Genomic DNA, 15,167 nt, shown 5'->3' with positions numbered 1-15,167 from the left:
AAAATACCAAATGACAGCTAGTGAATGGAAATTTTCTTGATTGACCTTTTAGAAGATCAATCAAGAAAATTCTAAAAGGTCAATCCTTTTAGAGGCAGATCAAGGAGAGCTATTGATAATAATATGATAGATCTAGCGCAAATTTGTTGACCATCATAAATGATAGATATTCTGATGAAGTTGCTGATCAGCAGCAGTATCCTATCTGGACACAATTGGTGCAATAGGCCTTACCAAGTTTGATTGATGAAGTTGATTCTACAAATGCAGTCATGAAATATTATCATAAAGTATGTTGATTATAATCACGCGATTATTATATAAATAAGATTCCTACGTGGAGGAAGTTTGAGGTGTAAACAAGGTTGGAGGTACTACTTTATTAGAGTTTGATGGGATTAGAGCAGTTATTTAGGTGCACATTGCTCAATATAATGAATTGATGAGCAATTGTTTGGACTAGAATAGACCCTCTTGCCAAAAATTGATATACGTCTACCACTTGAGAAGAACATGGGCTCAATCTTATTTCACAGGTCAGGGAGAGAAGGAAAATACTTGGTCAATTAGATCAGTTTAATTCAGTTCGGTATAATAAACTTTTGATATATATAGATAACCAAATCGATCAACGAACTGAAATTAGTTCCTTTCAATAAGTTCTTAAACTTTTTATTGTTGAGTAAAGTGCGCTTTTATCAGATAAGTCGGTGATAAAGCATAGGTCAATTTCGATATACTTTCCTTCAGATCGTCTACCTTTATGCTAATTTTTATTTTTTATGTGTTTAATGTCTTCGATTTATGTCGTTTTAAAATTAGTACTCCACAAATATTCAAGGCAAATTTGCAAGCCATTACAATTTTGGAGCCATAATCAAATCAGAAAAAAAATGCACTTTAACTAATTAAAATCACAAAGAATTATGAACAAATCCAATTGAATTCATCAACCTATATTCTAAATAAAGGTTGAAGGAAAGTTGGTAGTGTAAAAGAGACTGGAAGAACAAAAAAGAAGAAAAAGAAAAATGGTAATTGGTGTAGTCTCTGATAGTTTACAAAAATTTGAACGGCTACATACTTATTAAGAGGGTAGCTAGTAGACTGACTCTCAGTTTCAACTAAAAATTTTGATGCTGCAACCTTAGTTCACAGAACTAATGACATGCAACATAGGCAACTGAAGAAAGCTGCAGGAAATTTTTTTTTACCTTTTTACACCATCAATACAACATGACATACATACAATCTCGAAAAACTTCCCAAATATGAACAAACAAGAAAATGGGAAAGAATGAGACCAAAAATTAAATAAAAGTAAAGGGAAGATGAAAAAACAAGATCTACAAAGGTGTCCCTGCCCACAGGGCTTTCCTATTGTTTTGGAAGGTGGAAAAGACCGAACGCCTCTGCTTCTTTGGTTTAGTTCCAAAGATGAATGATCTTAAAGGAATTGATGATCCGCTAGTTGAGTTATTAGCTTGTTGTTGATTTCCAGCAGCAAGTCCAAACTCTTGCTCTAACTTTGTCACCGTCTTTTCAACATCTTCTTGAAGTGTAGTTATATGATCTACACCACTTTCTAGTTCCTCTCTTACCTTCTTGTTATCTTGTTTCATATTCAAGACTTCACCTTGGAACTTTGCAGCTTGATGACTACTAAATCTGATCTCATCTTCTTCAGCTCCTTCCTTTAATGCTTTTGTAATTTCCTCCTGAATACTGCACAACGACGAGGACCTACGTTTCATTTCATCTTTCAATGACACACTTTGTTCTAACCACACTGCTAGCTCATTTTGAATTTCCCTCATGTGTTTATATATAGGCCTGATTTCTGATTTCATATCTGTTTTGGTGTTGTTCTCTTCTGTCTCTTTGTCTCTTAGTTTTGATATTTCACTCTGTAAATCTTGGACTGTTGTCTTGAATTTTTGTATCTGATGAAATGTTGAACTGAATCTTAGCCAGAAGTCCAAGTTTCCGTCCATTATAGCATCAATATCCATCCGGAACTTTTCCTCAATAGGCGAGAGAGATGCATGTTGATCAACCATAATCATCTTTGCATTATCATTATGATTATCTTTGTCTTCTATTTCTTGAACATCCTTGGGCTCAGATGCTTGCTGATCTTCTTCCTTCAATTCTTTGCTTTCGTTAACATTTCCTTGTAGAAGGTCCAACTTCCCGCGTAGGTTATTTATCTCTTCATCCCTCTTTGCAACAGCACTTTTAAGTTCTCTCATCTGCAGTGTGACTTCGAATTCAGTGTCCCTATCTTTCTTCTCCTTGTCGCTAAGCTTCCTCTTGACTTCCTTATAATTCCTGAGAACCGTTGTATATTCTGCTAAGAGAGTCTTTTCCCTATCCTCCAACTGGCTTGACAGCAGCTGCTGCCAGTTAGGCTCGTCGCCCTTCTCCTCGTTTTCATGTGGTTGTATCTCATGAGCAGCATTTTCTGATTGAGTTGAGACTTTCTCATCAGCTTTTTCAACTTGAGATTCTATACCTTCCCCTTCTTTATTACTGACAATTGTGCTAGGAGATACTTCTTTTCTAACTTCTTTATCTTCTGTTTTCGGGGTACTTAAGTTCTTGGGAGCTTCACTTGCACTTTGTTGAACTTGCTGTTTTGCTGGATCTTCTTGAGACTTGATTTTAACAACGGATTCCTCTTCGTCTTGGAGCTCCTCATCTGGTTTCACACTATTCAATTTCTCAGCTAAATAGTCAAGACTCGTACGGGCTGTGTCAAAGTAAGTTTGAAAGCTACTGTTTTGATAAGCAACATCTTGGTTCAGGTTTCGGATACCATGCAACTTATCCTCCAATGCTACCATGCTGATTTTCAGATTGTGTTTATTATCCTCTGTAGGAGCTGCCTTATCCTCTTCCAAAATCTGAATTTGTGATTGGAGGTCATCGGCTTCTGATCTTAATCTGTCGATTAAAACAGTTTGAGCTGAAACTGCTGTTTCAAGGCTGACTACTTCATTCACAAGCTCGTCGATCTTCTCTGCCAGTTGTGTCACTGTTAGAGATGACATAGAGCTTGTATCGAATTGCTCCTTAATCTTTTCCTGCAATGACTCGATCTCCTTGCTTAATTCTTGGCTTAGGCTCTGAGATTCAGCTGTTGCTTTAGCAGTCTCATCTTTTTCAGGTGCCTTTGTTTCGTCGATCTGATCACCAATATACTTATGCTCGAGAGACTTCAGTTTCTTACTAGCATTTTCAATCTTTTCGAATTCCTTGCTTGCTTCTCTTGTTGATCTTTCTTGTTTCTCCTGGAGCTGAGCCAATGTTTCTTGACATGATTTTAGTGCTGCTTCAGCCATCAACGTACGGGCATCATTATCCTCAATAACCGGACCCTCACCAAATTCATCCTCAAGTTTACATATCTTTTGTTGCTTTTCCATGATTTGGCTTTCAATTCCCTTATACTTTGCTAGACCACTTTCATATGAACTCTTTACAAACTCTTTCACAGTTTGCAAAGCCAAAATATCCTTTTGAAGCTTGTCGATTTCTTCAAGAGCTTCACTCTTGGTTAAACCTGATTTTGGGACATTTTTACTTGCATCTTCTTTTTTGGATGATTTCTTGCCTTGTAATTTCTTTGAAGCTGTTGTTATTAGACCTTTCAACTGTTTTATTGGAGCCTTTGGAACCTTAGGTACATTTGATCCACTTGATGTTGGAATTTGTGAGGAACTCAATGGTATTTTCGGGGCGCCATATTCGTCCTCCTCCTCCATTGCTAGTTGAATTTGTTCAGGGAAAACAGCAGCAATGGTGGTGTTAGCAGCCTGTAATTCCTTTGATAAATGGTCATATCGTTCAGCCAAAGCGCGATAAGCACGATATGATTCTTCCACAAAGTTGATCAGCTCTGGCCTTTTCTTGTAGTACATTTCTGCCCTTTTTGCAAATGAATCTCCATCCTCTTCAATGAGCTTAACCACAGTCTCCACCTTCTCTTGCATATCTGTTATGCCAAAAATATATCAGAGTTGTTTTTCATACTCAACAAGAAAACATTTTATATAAGCAAAGAGGAAATATAACAAACTAAATAAGCAAGAGAGGGAAGGCCTGCGTACACACTATTCTCCCCAGACCTCACTTGTGAGATTTTACTGGATCGTTGTTGTTGTTGAAATAAGCAAGAGAGGACATATCAAACTTTGCACATGAACAATGTAGTAGAGGGCACACAAGAGACAAATATACACTTACTCCACCTTCTCCTAAAGGGGATGCAATATAGTTTTCATAATTATTTATCTTAGGGGATTTCTTCCGGGTTTGAAATTGAGTGAAAGTGGAACAAGACATGCATCACTATATAAGAAAAGAGGAAATTGGACATTTATTGCATAATACTTCCTCCGTCTATTTTTACTTGTCTGACTTGGCACATTCCTTAAGAAGCAATTAATAGAATTATAATTTTACTATATCACCCCTAATTATAATATGTTGAGAAATAAATTGAAAATGATTAGTATTACTTAATAATAAGGGTAAAATAGGTATAAAATAGTAAATTATTCTTCTTTTCTCAAAATGGATAAATAAAGTTGATATCCTTCTTAGTATAATGGACAAGTAAAAGTGCATGAAGTGAGTATTAATTTCACCAAATTTTAGTATTAGGTAACTATTTCCGGTTAAAAGATCTTAGCCTTATTGTGGGCTGAAATCCAAGCATAGTACATAAAGACACATGTATGATATTCTCTCCTTTTTTGTGGTTCTTTTTATTGTGGTGGTGTTCGAGCCAATAATTTTATGTGCATATCGACTGTACTATTGAGAACATGTTACCTCCTACCAATACAAATATTAGATAACTTTACTCCTCAAGGATTAGATAGACACAAAGAAGGGGTATTTACTTTTAGCCCGCGCCATAAACTATTTATATCTGGAGCCGAAAAAGTGTATAAAATTTGTATAAGTTTTTGTATATAACATACAGTTTGTGTATATATATATACAAAAAATATATAAGTTTTATACATTTTTTTGACTATTATTTTTTCGACTATACAATGTAATTTTTCCTAGAAAGAAATCACCATTTTTTCTCTCGACTGAGTTTGAACCTTGATCTCCTATCATATTTGACCTTTGTACTCATCACCAAATGCTATTGCATACTCTAGAATATTTTCAACCTCCCCAATATTTTTGATTTTGTGGTATCCAAAAAATTATTATAATGCATTTTCCTTGATTTTTTTCATGTAAATATTTGTACCTTGAAGGCTCTGTTCAAGCCATTTGGATTGCTTGGTCCTAATGTGGCTAGCTGCCCACCATGAATATGCATTACTTGCAGCTCTTTGTAACATCTTGTTTAATTCTTGATCCTTCCTCTTTGTAACAATATCTTAAGAAGAGGAAGAAGAGTTTTAAATAGAAGAAAAAAAGAAATAAAAAATGGAAATGAGAACAAAAAAACTCAAAATTTCATCTTGTCAATTCTTGATCCTTCCATTCTTTATCCACAAAAGAAACAATATCTAAAGAAGAGGAAGAGTTTCAAACAGGAGAAAAACAATTAAAAACTCAAAGTTGAAACCAAAAAAAATCAAGATTTCTTGTTGGAAACTTCAATTAGAAATGACAAAATTTGGAATAATTGTGAAAAGGGTTCTCCATCCTTCCCTTATGCTTAATTATGAGTTTAAGGTTGAGAGCTCATTTCGCATAGCCAAAGTCATAGCCTGCCAATTTGCAAATAACGTGGCATACATTGGTCCTAAACAACTTGTCATTTTAACAAAGAAGAAAGAATAAGAAAAAAAAGAAGGAATTATTTTGGAAAAAAAGGTTTTTAATTGTTGACATTCATTTAACCTTGTTCTCAATCAGAAATTACTCCATTCGTATTAAAAAGAATGAACCTATTACTATATATATCTTGATACATATCGTTGAACTTGTAGTACCTTTGGCCATTTTTTTTTTTTGTGGTAGTTGACCCCAAGAATATATTTAATAGGTTTACTAGGTTTTATTAGGAAAAATTAAAAGCTACAAAAAAGAATCACATTTTTAGGATGCACTAGTCTTGTTTTATTTGCAAAAAAGAAAAGAAAGAAAAAAAAAATTAACAAAGAATATGTTTCATTTAATTTTGGTAAACTAGTAAATTTGTTATTCTTTAGTGATTTTTATATTTTCCTAGAAATGGTTAATTAGCATATTATTTTGGTATTTTTATTTATCTTTTTTAAAAAGCGAAAGAAAATCTTCAAAAAAGATAAGAGTTGTGGAGGGGGGGGCAGCTGTTTTTTTTTTTTCATTTTTAAAGAATTTTCAGTAATTATTCGTTGGACCAAAGCGTATTTTTTATAACTTTAGGGTTGGTTCCTAATATTTTATAATGGAAATTAGCTTAATTAGCACTAATCATAAAGTGGATATACATTTTAAAGAATTAAAACTTGGGGTTCAAATCCTTTAAAACAACTTGAAAAGTGATGCTGTTATGAAACGGCCCTTGAAACTACATAAAAAGTACTATAAGTTATAATAATAAATAATTTAAAATATTTAAAAAACTATTTGCAAAGAAATAATCAAAGAAAAACTTGTTGGACCTTTAAATAGTAACACATGCCGTTTTTTTGAAGCCGGGGGATAAAAGGAGGAAAATACACCACAAATCACAAAAAGAAAAACAAACGAAATCATAAAATTCGAAACCTTTTTGCATTATATTTGGAGATAATGACTAGTTTCGAATCTTGGTTCCAAATGAAATAGAAATTTTTGTTAATTATGATTTGGATTTCAAAAGCTCAAATTTATTTATAAAGACCAACATTTTCCAGTATTTAGAACAACTTCATACTATAACTTGTTACAAATAAACTAATGACAAGAGGATTCTGTAGCCAGGAATCATAAACTAATGGGACTTTTTTTTGTGTATATACAAGATTTTAAACTTATTTACCCGGTTTTGTCTAAGTTTTCATATTTACAAGAAGTGACAAACGTTTTTTTTTTTACAAAATACATTAAAATTCAGTCAAAGTCTACAATTTATCTACAACTTAAATAGACATTTTTGGTACAGAATCCGGTCAAAAACTACAATTTACATACAATTTATATACATTTTATTTATTCTTTTTCGAGTTTCAATCTGAAATTTCAACCAAAACCACCTCGAATCTTCACCAAATTGTCTCAAAATTGAGATATAAACTCCAACAGATATTCTCAATCATTTGCAACAACACCCAATCCAAACAAAAAATAATTTCGTAAAATTGATTTTCGAATTCAAACTTCGAAGCATTTTAATGGCTGTCATTGGAGTTTTTAACGTATTAACATAGTTTCCAATTCAATCTACTCGCTTCTAATTAATTCTATTTTGTTTATTGATTCAAAAAAGCTAAAAGAGTGATAACTATAATGATTCTCTTTATCAGAATTAATTTCTTTCTTATTTACTTCCTCGTTTTCATAGGATCTGAAGCAAGAATTTTACTAGGTACTAATGTTCTCAATTTTTTTCACTTTACACTAGTATTATTTCTTCAGTTATTCCTCATGAAGATATTAATATAAGAATACTAAGAGAGAGAGAGAGAAAAGGGGAATTCCCTACTCAATTTCTAATACAAAGGGATACTCATTAATACTAATTTGCATATAATTGGTAAATTGTATATCAACTTGTAATTAAGTTAAAACCTAAACAATGAAGGTAAATAAGTTTCAATGTAGTACATATAGGTAAAAATCCCTAAACACTAATTAGCAGAAGAAATGTAACTTTCCATTGCCCAATAGGTAGGCTATTAGATTGAGCTGAATTCAACTCAAATTTTTAGCTCTTCTTCTGACTCTACTCCCAGGAGAGATATGAGAGTAGTCTCTTTCCAATAAGTTAGCTAAGAGTTCCTAACCTGAAAGGACACCAGCAAGTGGATGGGATAAGAATCATTTTTTGGGCGATCAACCAACCCAACCCCAACACTGGCTCAGCTTAGAGCGAGTGACTGTTGTCTTAATCGGGCGCAATGCTCATCTTTCGCCATAAGGCGTGCTTTCGCACTACCTAATGATGATCAAATCACGATCATGGAGTCAAAGGAGAATTCTGCTATATAAAACTAAAAATAACCTAGGCGACTTGCTTTAAAGCGGGGCCTTCCTTTTTTGAATATGAAAAGAGACCAACAAGATGAAAGAAATGAGGCCTTTCCTTGTAGGAATAGCTTTCTAAACTATTTTAAATAATATGACACCACCAAGGCCTCCCAAAAGATTTTGACAGAATAAGATTCCAACGAACAAACAAAATGAGAGATCCAACTCGAGAACTTCCTACACCCATCTTAGTACCTCTCACCTAAGCAAGCAGAAAAAATAAATGTAACATTTTCTCGCGACAAATAAGAATAACATGGCCAATTCCAAAATATAAAGACTGTTATATATCATTTCTTTTCTTTTTTTGTCAATTTGATCCGCACAAAATTCAACAAAATAATATGCTGTACTAAGAGCAACTCGGGAAGATGAGGAAGCAACAAAAACAAAATTTTCCCACAAGAGTGCACTACGTACCCCCAAACCCTAATTAAGTACCTGTCAACATGCATCTACTACTGCAGCTGTTGAAGAAAAGATACTTTACAATATTTTCACCTTCTACCTATTAAGTAAAAAAACAAAAGCTATTCATCTTCAACTTTTCATGAAATTTTTCAGCCAATGCTAACACTTTAGCAAGTTAGAAATAGGGTCAGCTTAGAACGAATACATGACGGCAAAGAGGTTAATTTAAATTAGCCTAAAGGAATTTGCAGAGCACGCTACCCGAACTTATCCAAGTGAGAATCCACTGGGTCTGTTCTTGTTGTTGTTGCTATCCGAGCTTATCTTGCCTTGCAAGATCAATAGGACTGATGAGGCCAGATGAAGATCTCGGCCGGTGATTGCAGTAATGGCATTGCAGCTATCATATTAGTCATCGCACCAGAAGTATCAGAAGGACCGTCGTTGTTGGAGTACTGGAGGTGGGGGAAGAAGCTGTGATGGTAAAAGGGTTGGTTCGCATCGTATGGTACTCCACAAGGGATGGCGGAAACAGGGTTAATTGGCCCGAAATTGATGCTACTGCTGTTGACACTACTGCATTGAGTCTGCTGGTGGTAGTTATTGTTCAACGATGGTTTCTGCTCCGATTCGAGTGAGATCTTCAACCGCTTTGCTGCTCCGCCTATAGGGAGCGCGCTTTTCATAATGGCCTCGACATCATATCGATTCATTTCGAAATTGGTCACTGCATTCACTCCCCTGAATTTTATTGCTGCTATGTCATATGCTTCTGCTGCTTCCTCCTCAGTAGCTGCAATAATTCAGACAAAGTTAATTAAAATGTCATTTGAATAAAACAAGTCACCCTGAAAGAAGCGCAATCCGATACATAAAGCATCCAGCGTTCACGCAAGGTCCGGGGAGCGGCCACACCCCAAGGGGATGTGATGTAGGCAGCCTACCTGATGCAAGCATCAGTGGCTGATTCCACGGATTGAACCCTTGACTTATAGGTCACACGGAGACAACTTGACCGTTACTCCAAGGCTCCCCTTCAAAACAAGAAACAGTGCAATCAAGGAAATTGTAGTTACCAAATGTTCCTAAATACAGATCCTTGTTCCCTGCAACACGGCCAATTCTCGCTTGCCAACGACCTTGTTGGTGATGCCTGCAAAAGTTCGTCAACACAACTCATGAAACTGGAAGAATATTGATCTCACTCTATCTAGGACGCGATTAGATATTATATTCCAAGACGAATGAGCAGTACTTAATTGCTTCGATAAAATTCAAACCTTGTCACGCCCCGATAAATAGAAGCTCCTCTTGAGAAACCACTACTTTTCCTGATATTCACGGAAGAAATTTTTATGAGAATAATTGACAGCTAGAGAAAATTATTAAAGCAACATTATACCATAGAGAAGCAATATGATAATAATATGGAAAATGGTAAAGTTTGCACACCTTCTTAGGGAGGCAATGAATTCTTGCTTGGTCATGTTCTTCATATCCTCTAATTCTTTGGTATAATTGGAAACCTGAAAAAGATATCAGCCCAGTTGAACTTATTTTCACAGTTATGTTATGCATAATTCCATTCAACAATTGAACAGACTATAAGAACAATGGACTTTGACTTATATACACTCGGGTCGTTTGGTAGGTGGGTATATAAGAACAGTACTGAATAGACGGTATTAGTAATGTTGGGATTAGTTATGCTGAGATTATTTCTTGCTGACTGTTTGATTTGGTGTATTAAGGGCAGTTTTGTCTTTATACATGCTTATCTATGTATTATTTCATAGTTTGCTATGTATAAGAAAATAGGGTGTATTAGTTATACATGGGTTGAAAAATACTACCAAAATAAGGGATTAATAGTACCAAAGCTAATATATGTATTATTTTCCTAATACATCCTACCAAATGTTCCCTGAAAGCATAAAGAACTTTTACACTAATAAATTAGTGTATCTTAACTTGTCGAAGCATGTAATATTCCTTTCCTCATTTTCCAAGTTATTAGTTCTACGAAATAGTTGTTTGTAATTATCTTTTAGGTAACTTGATAATATAAAAAATAAGGAAAATTGATAAAGATGCATAGTATATTACAGGAAAATTGGTGGTGGCTGTTGGACCCCAATATTTTAGAGCTGCTAAATCATAAGCTCTTGCTGCTTTGTCCTCCTTGTCATATCCACCTATCATATTCATATTATAGATTCCAAATGTTAATGATCTATATTTTGTGCTAAACTTTGAAAAGATGTAAAATTGAGACAACTTACCCAAGTACACTGTAGATGAAATCCAGAATTTTGAGTATGGCAAGAAATGAACCATGGCAATTAAAAGAAGAAGAAAAAAGGTGAGATAATAATCATTAGAAATCAACTGGCAATAAGTCAAGAATTTAGGGTATAAAAAGTGTAAAACACAGAAAAAACAGAAAAGAAAAGCAAGAGGCATGCTCATAGAAGCTTTAAACATTTGAATTTCTATATGTGGATGAGCAAGATAGTGACATGTCTTGCCCAGACCAAGAAAAAGGTAAACAAGTTGTTCCCACTATGTTTATAATTAACTATGTCTGGGGAATTTTCAATTTTGCACTTAAAATGACGGAAAAAAAATTAAGACGCGTTACTGCTTAAAATATTAATTAAATAATTACTTTTCTTAATACCATGTGAAATTACAAAAGCCAGTGAAGTACCAAGTAGGTTTAAGAAAATTACCAAATGCTAACATGTAGATGTCAAACTATTAGAGCTGTCAAATACACTATTTATAGGTCCACCTTAAATATATGATCAGCACTACATATTTACCTATATAAAGCCTACAGGTTTGTGAATCCATAACAAATGGTGGGCACTTCATTGAAATTCTCCGAGTTTAAAGATATGTACACAACATAAATGTTTTAATATTATCAATAGAATTTTTGTGATATGAGTTCGTATCTACTATTTATTGCAATTTTTGTGATCTTTTACACATAAATTTATGCTCCGCATCGAAAGTACTAGGTTCAGTTGAATTCGAAAATTATATAGTGCATCCGCAGCTAGCACTACCCTCCCCAAATCCCACTATGTGGGATTACACGGGGTATGTTGTGTTGTTGTTGTAGTAGATTGACAGTGTAAGATTTTTCTAATTACAACATCAAGATAATCAATGACCGAAAGGAAAAACACAGCAGGTAGTAATAGGAAAATACAAATTTAAATACTACTCCCTTCGTTTCAATTTATGTGAACCTATTTCCTTTTTAATTCGTACAAAAAAGAATGACATCTTTCCCTATTTGGAAACAATTTACTTTTATACAATGATTTATAGCCACATAAAATATATGTGTCTCACTTTACATCGAAGTTCAAAAGTCTTATCTCTTTTCTTAAACTCTGTGCTCAATCGGGTTTACATAAATTGAACGGAGGGAGTATAAATTTTCATTATAGGAGCCTAAATGGTCAAACTAAAGAGCGTCTTTGACCATGAAAGTAAAGAGAAAAAAGCAACAAAAAAAAAAGACAGAAGCAAAAGTTAAAAGCAATAGGAGGAATTAGAAGCTAGCTACAGTTCAGACTTCAGACTAGCTGAGTATGTGTACTCTGTGAGGAAGAGGTGTGATAATTTAGCTACCAGATAAAAAATAAGGTAAAGAAAATGAATAATTCCTGGAGAACATTGGTAAATAATGTCTACCAAGACTTAAATATAAATAGAAAAATCATTTAGCTAATATCTCATGATTTTAGCCACTTTATTGATTGATAAGGTCGCCCATTTCATTGCAAAATTTAGATGCGTAACAAGGTAAATTTTGTACGGCAAAAGGGGTAAATTTTTTACACGTCGAAAGAAATTTACCTTGACGCCCTTTTCTAGCTTGACCCTCTCTTCTACAGCTATTATCCCATAGATGCGCTTCGTACCTTCCTGTCCATCTATGTCTGCTTAAAAACAAATCAACTTTTAATATTTACCGCATAATTTTTACCAGCATCATTATCAATGTACAAAATAAATGCAGACACTTCTGCCCTAATGCAAATAGAGGCGGAGCAAGAATTTGAAATTATGAGTTCGGAATTTCAAATATTTTAAGTTATTAGGTTCTAAATTAATAATTTATATATATTTAATGAATTTTTGAATATAAATTAGTTTGGACCAAAATTACTGGATTTGACCGAAGATTTTATTCTCCCTCCGCCCTTGAACATTAGTGGCTGCTTCCAGACACAGCTCTAACCGTAACCTATAGATTATAGGGAAACAACTTTACCTCCCCACAAACGTTACTAATGTTAATGGAAAATTTACCTTGTTACACCTCTGTAAATGGAAGTCCTTTGACCAAAAGTATCAGTAATTTTCTTACAACCCTCAGAATCAACAGCAACAATAGCTTTTTCCGAGGTAGTAGTAGTAGTTTTAACAGCCAAAGACAAAGCACCAGTAGGACACTGTGAATAATCCAACTCGTTACTTGACTCAGTACCAAACTCAGTACCCATAACCTGTGAGTCATCAACTTCTGAACCCGAGTTAGCCGAAAATGTTTGGAAACCACCGTTGAAGTAACCGGCACCGGCGACTGAGCCACCGTGGTCATACATGTGAGTCAACGACGAATCTTGAGTCTCCGTCGTTTCGCCGCCGAGAAAATCCTCAAGCTTCGGCGGCGGTTGCTGGTTGTGTATTTGTGAATAAAAAATCAATGACTCATCATTTATAGTTTGTTTTTCACCTTCTGAATACATTACTTGAGATTTTTGGTTCGTCCACCCTACAAAAGAAAATGGTAACACATTAAGCTAAAAAAAATTCTTAGCTGGTTTTATAGTAGAAATGTTAAATGCAAGAATAATTAATGGAAACTAAAAAACAATATCATAGCTAAGCAAAGTGGCGTTTTTAATTTTTTGGGAAATTATTATTCTGTTAATAGAGTGATGAAAGATCTTTGACAAAAATAGCCAGTAACCGAATTAAGACCACACGGTTGCAATTATCTTGTCTTTTTCCTACTTTTAATTCCTCAGCATCCAAACAGAAATTCCGGAGAAGTACTTCATTCAAACTTCTATTTATGATTTCAACATATATTTTTTCTTGTCTTTTCTTTATCTTCAAAAATGTTTGACAGCTCTGAAAAATTGAAAGAAAACATGGTATGCACCACTAGGGAGTGAGGAAATATCGATCAAATCTTTTATCCTTAATCAAATGTCTTAGTTCGAGCGAAAAACTGACAATAAATTTTAAATACCAAATTTAAAGGGCAACTCGATTCACAAAGTTTTCGCCGGACAAACCGGACTACTAGGGTCTATTGTACGCATGCAATCTTAAACTGCGTTTCTGCAACAAGTATTTTCACGGCTCAAACCCTGCCCTCCACCTCACACAGCAGACCAGATTTATAAAGAAAAAAGGAAAAACATTGCATGTTTACCGTGGGGAAAGAAGTTATTATCAGCAAAATAGTAATGATTTGAGTCGGCAGATTGAAGCATATTAGAAGACTGAGAAGAAGAAGAGTTGAGCATTTCCATTGAAGACAAAGAAAAAGATAACCAGTTATTATTATCTGGAGCCATTTGAAAGCTTTTTAAGTTCACAAAAACCCCAATAAAAAGAACAAAAACTCCACTTATATAAAAAGTTCCAAGAAATATCAAATTATTTTGGATTTATGTATATATGTGTGTGGACACATTCTACTTCTTCTTTGACTAGAAGGGACAAAAGGGGTTGTGAAAAAGATTCAAAAGAAGTGATTAAAAAGCATGCAAAATAAAGAGAAGCAAAGCCAAAGAAATTAAAGCTGCAGTAGATGTGAACAACTAGCAATATTTAGTTAAGGACAAAAGTTAAGAGGTTTGAGAAAAATGGAGAAGATTAAAGATAGAAAGAGAATAGAGGAGATTAGAGCAGGTGGAGGTATATAATAGGAGGGAATAGCGGTTTCATTTACCACTATAACAAATTTTTTCAAGGGAAAGATTGTTTTAAAAAGAAAAAAGAAAAAAGAAAAAGGAGCTGGTAATTATCTTAATAATCTCATGGGGCTGTAGTTTAAGGGGTCGTTTAGTACGAGGGATAAAGGATAATTAAAATTATTTTAAAATTAAATTTAAAATGAATTATCTTACGTTTGTTTGGATTAAAATTATAGTATAATTAATTTTGAAATGAATTATTCTAGAATTATAGTATTATTTTTATTTTAATGAGATGATGAAATAATAATTCCGGAATAATTAATTCAGGATTAATTAATCCTGCAATAACTTTTTTTCCTAACCAAAGGACCCCTAAGAGTTTACTGTAATTTATACACTAGGGTAGTGTAAAATGTTAGAGTTTAAATTTTGTGTATCGACAATATATAAAGTTTTTACACCATCACATTAAGTTATATTACAAAAATAGCATAGCATAGGTAATATGATAACCTAAAAATAGAGTATAATCTGATATTATTAATTAAATCAAATATATGATGTAAATTTAAAATGATAATGTAAAATTTTTTATACGCCTAGTGCATG

At 33.8% G+C, this 15,167-nt stretch overlaps 2 protein-coding genes across 3 annotated transcripts; both read right to left on the bottom strand.

The window, feature by feature from the left end:
- Positions 1-1,079: 1,079 nt before the first annotated feature.
- Positions 1,080-5,398, bottom strand: LOC107816478 (kinase-interacting protein 1-like). The gene is made up of 2 exons (XM_016642201.2): positions 5,276-5,398; positions 1,080-3,997 (listed from the first exon to the last, which is right to left on the bottom strand). The coding sequence occupies exons 1-2, from the start codon at positions 5,367-5,369 to the stop codon at positions 1,347-1,349; spliced, it is 2,745 nt and encodes a 914-aa protein (XP_016497687.2). The 5' UTR covers positions 5,370-5,398; the 3' UTR covers positions 1,080-1,346.
- A 3,056-nt stretch (positions 5,399-8,454) lies between these two features.
- LOC107816479 (AP2-like ethylene-responsive transcription factor AIL6) lies at positions 8,455-14,357 on the bottom strand. Of its 2 annotated transcripts, XM_016642202.2 has the most exons (9): positions 14,069-14,357; positions 12,934-13,399; positions 12,478-12,560; positions 10,884-10,892; positions 10,708-10,796; positions 10,054-10,127; positions 9,882-9,932; positions 9,678-9,754; positions 8,455-9,394 (listed from the first exon to the last, which is right to left on the bottom strand). In XM_016642202.2, exons 1-9 carry the CDS (start codon positions 14,211-14,213, stop codon positions 8,940-8,942), a joined length of 1,449 nt encoding a protein of 482 aa, XP_016497688.1. In that variant the 5' UTR covers positions 14,214-14,357; the 3' UTR covers positions 8,455-8,939. The 2 variants fall into 2 exon arrangements, with proteins under 2 accessions (XP_016497688.1, XP_075081781.1); XM_075225680.1 differs by lacking the exon at positions 10,884-10,892.
- Positions 14,358-15,167: the final 810 nt, after the last annotated feature.

The sequence above is a fragment of the Nicotiana tabacum genome, chromosome 11, assembly GCF_000715075.1.
Source record: "Nicotiana tabacum cultivar K326 chromosome 11, ASM71507v2, whole genome shotgun sequence".
Lineage (NCBI taxonomy): Eukaryota > Viridiplantae > Streptophyta > Magnoliopsida > Solanales > Solanaceae > Nicotiana > Nicotiana tabacum.
This window is presented reverse-complemented; position numbering and strand designations above follow the sequence as displayed.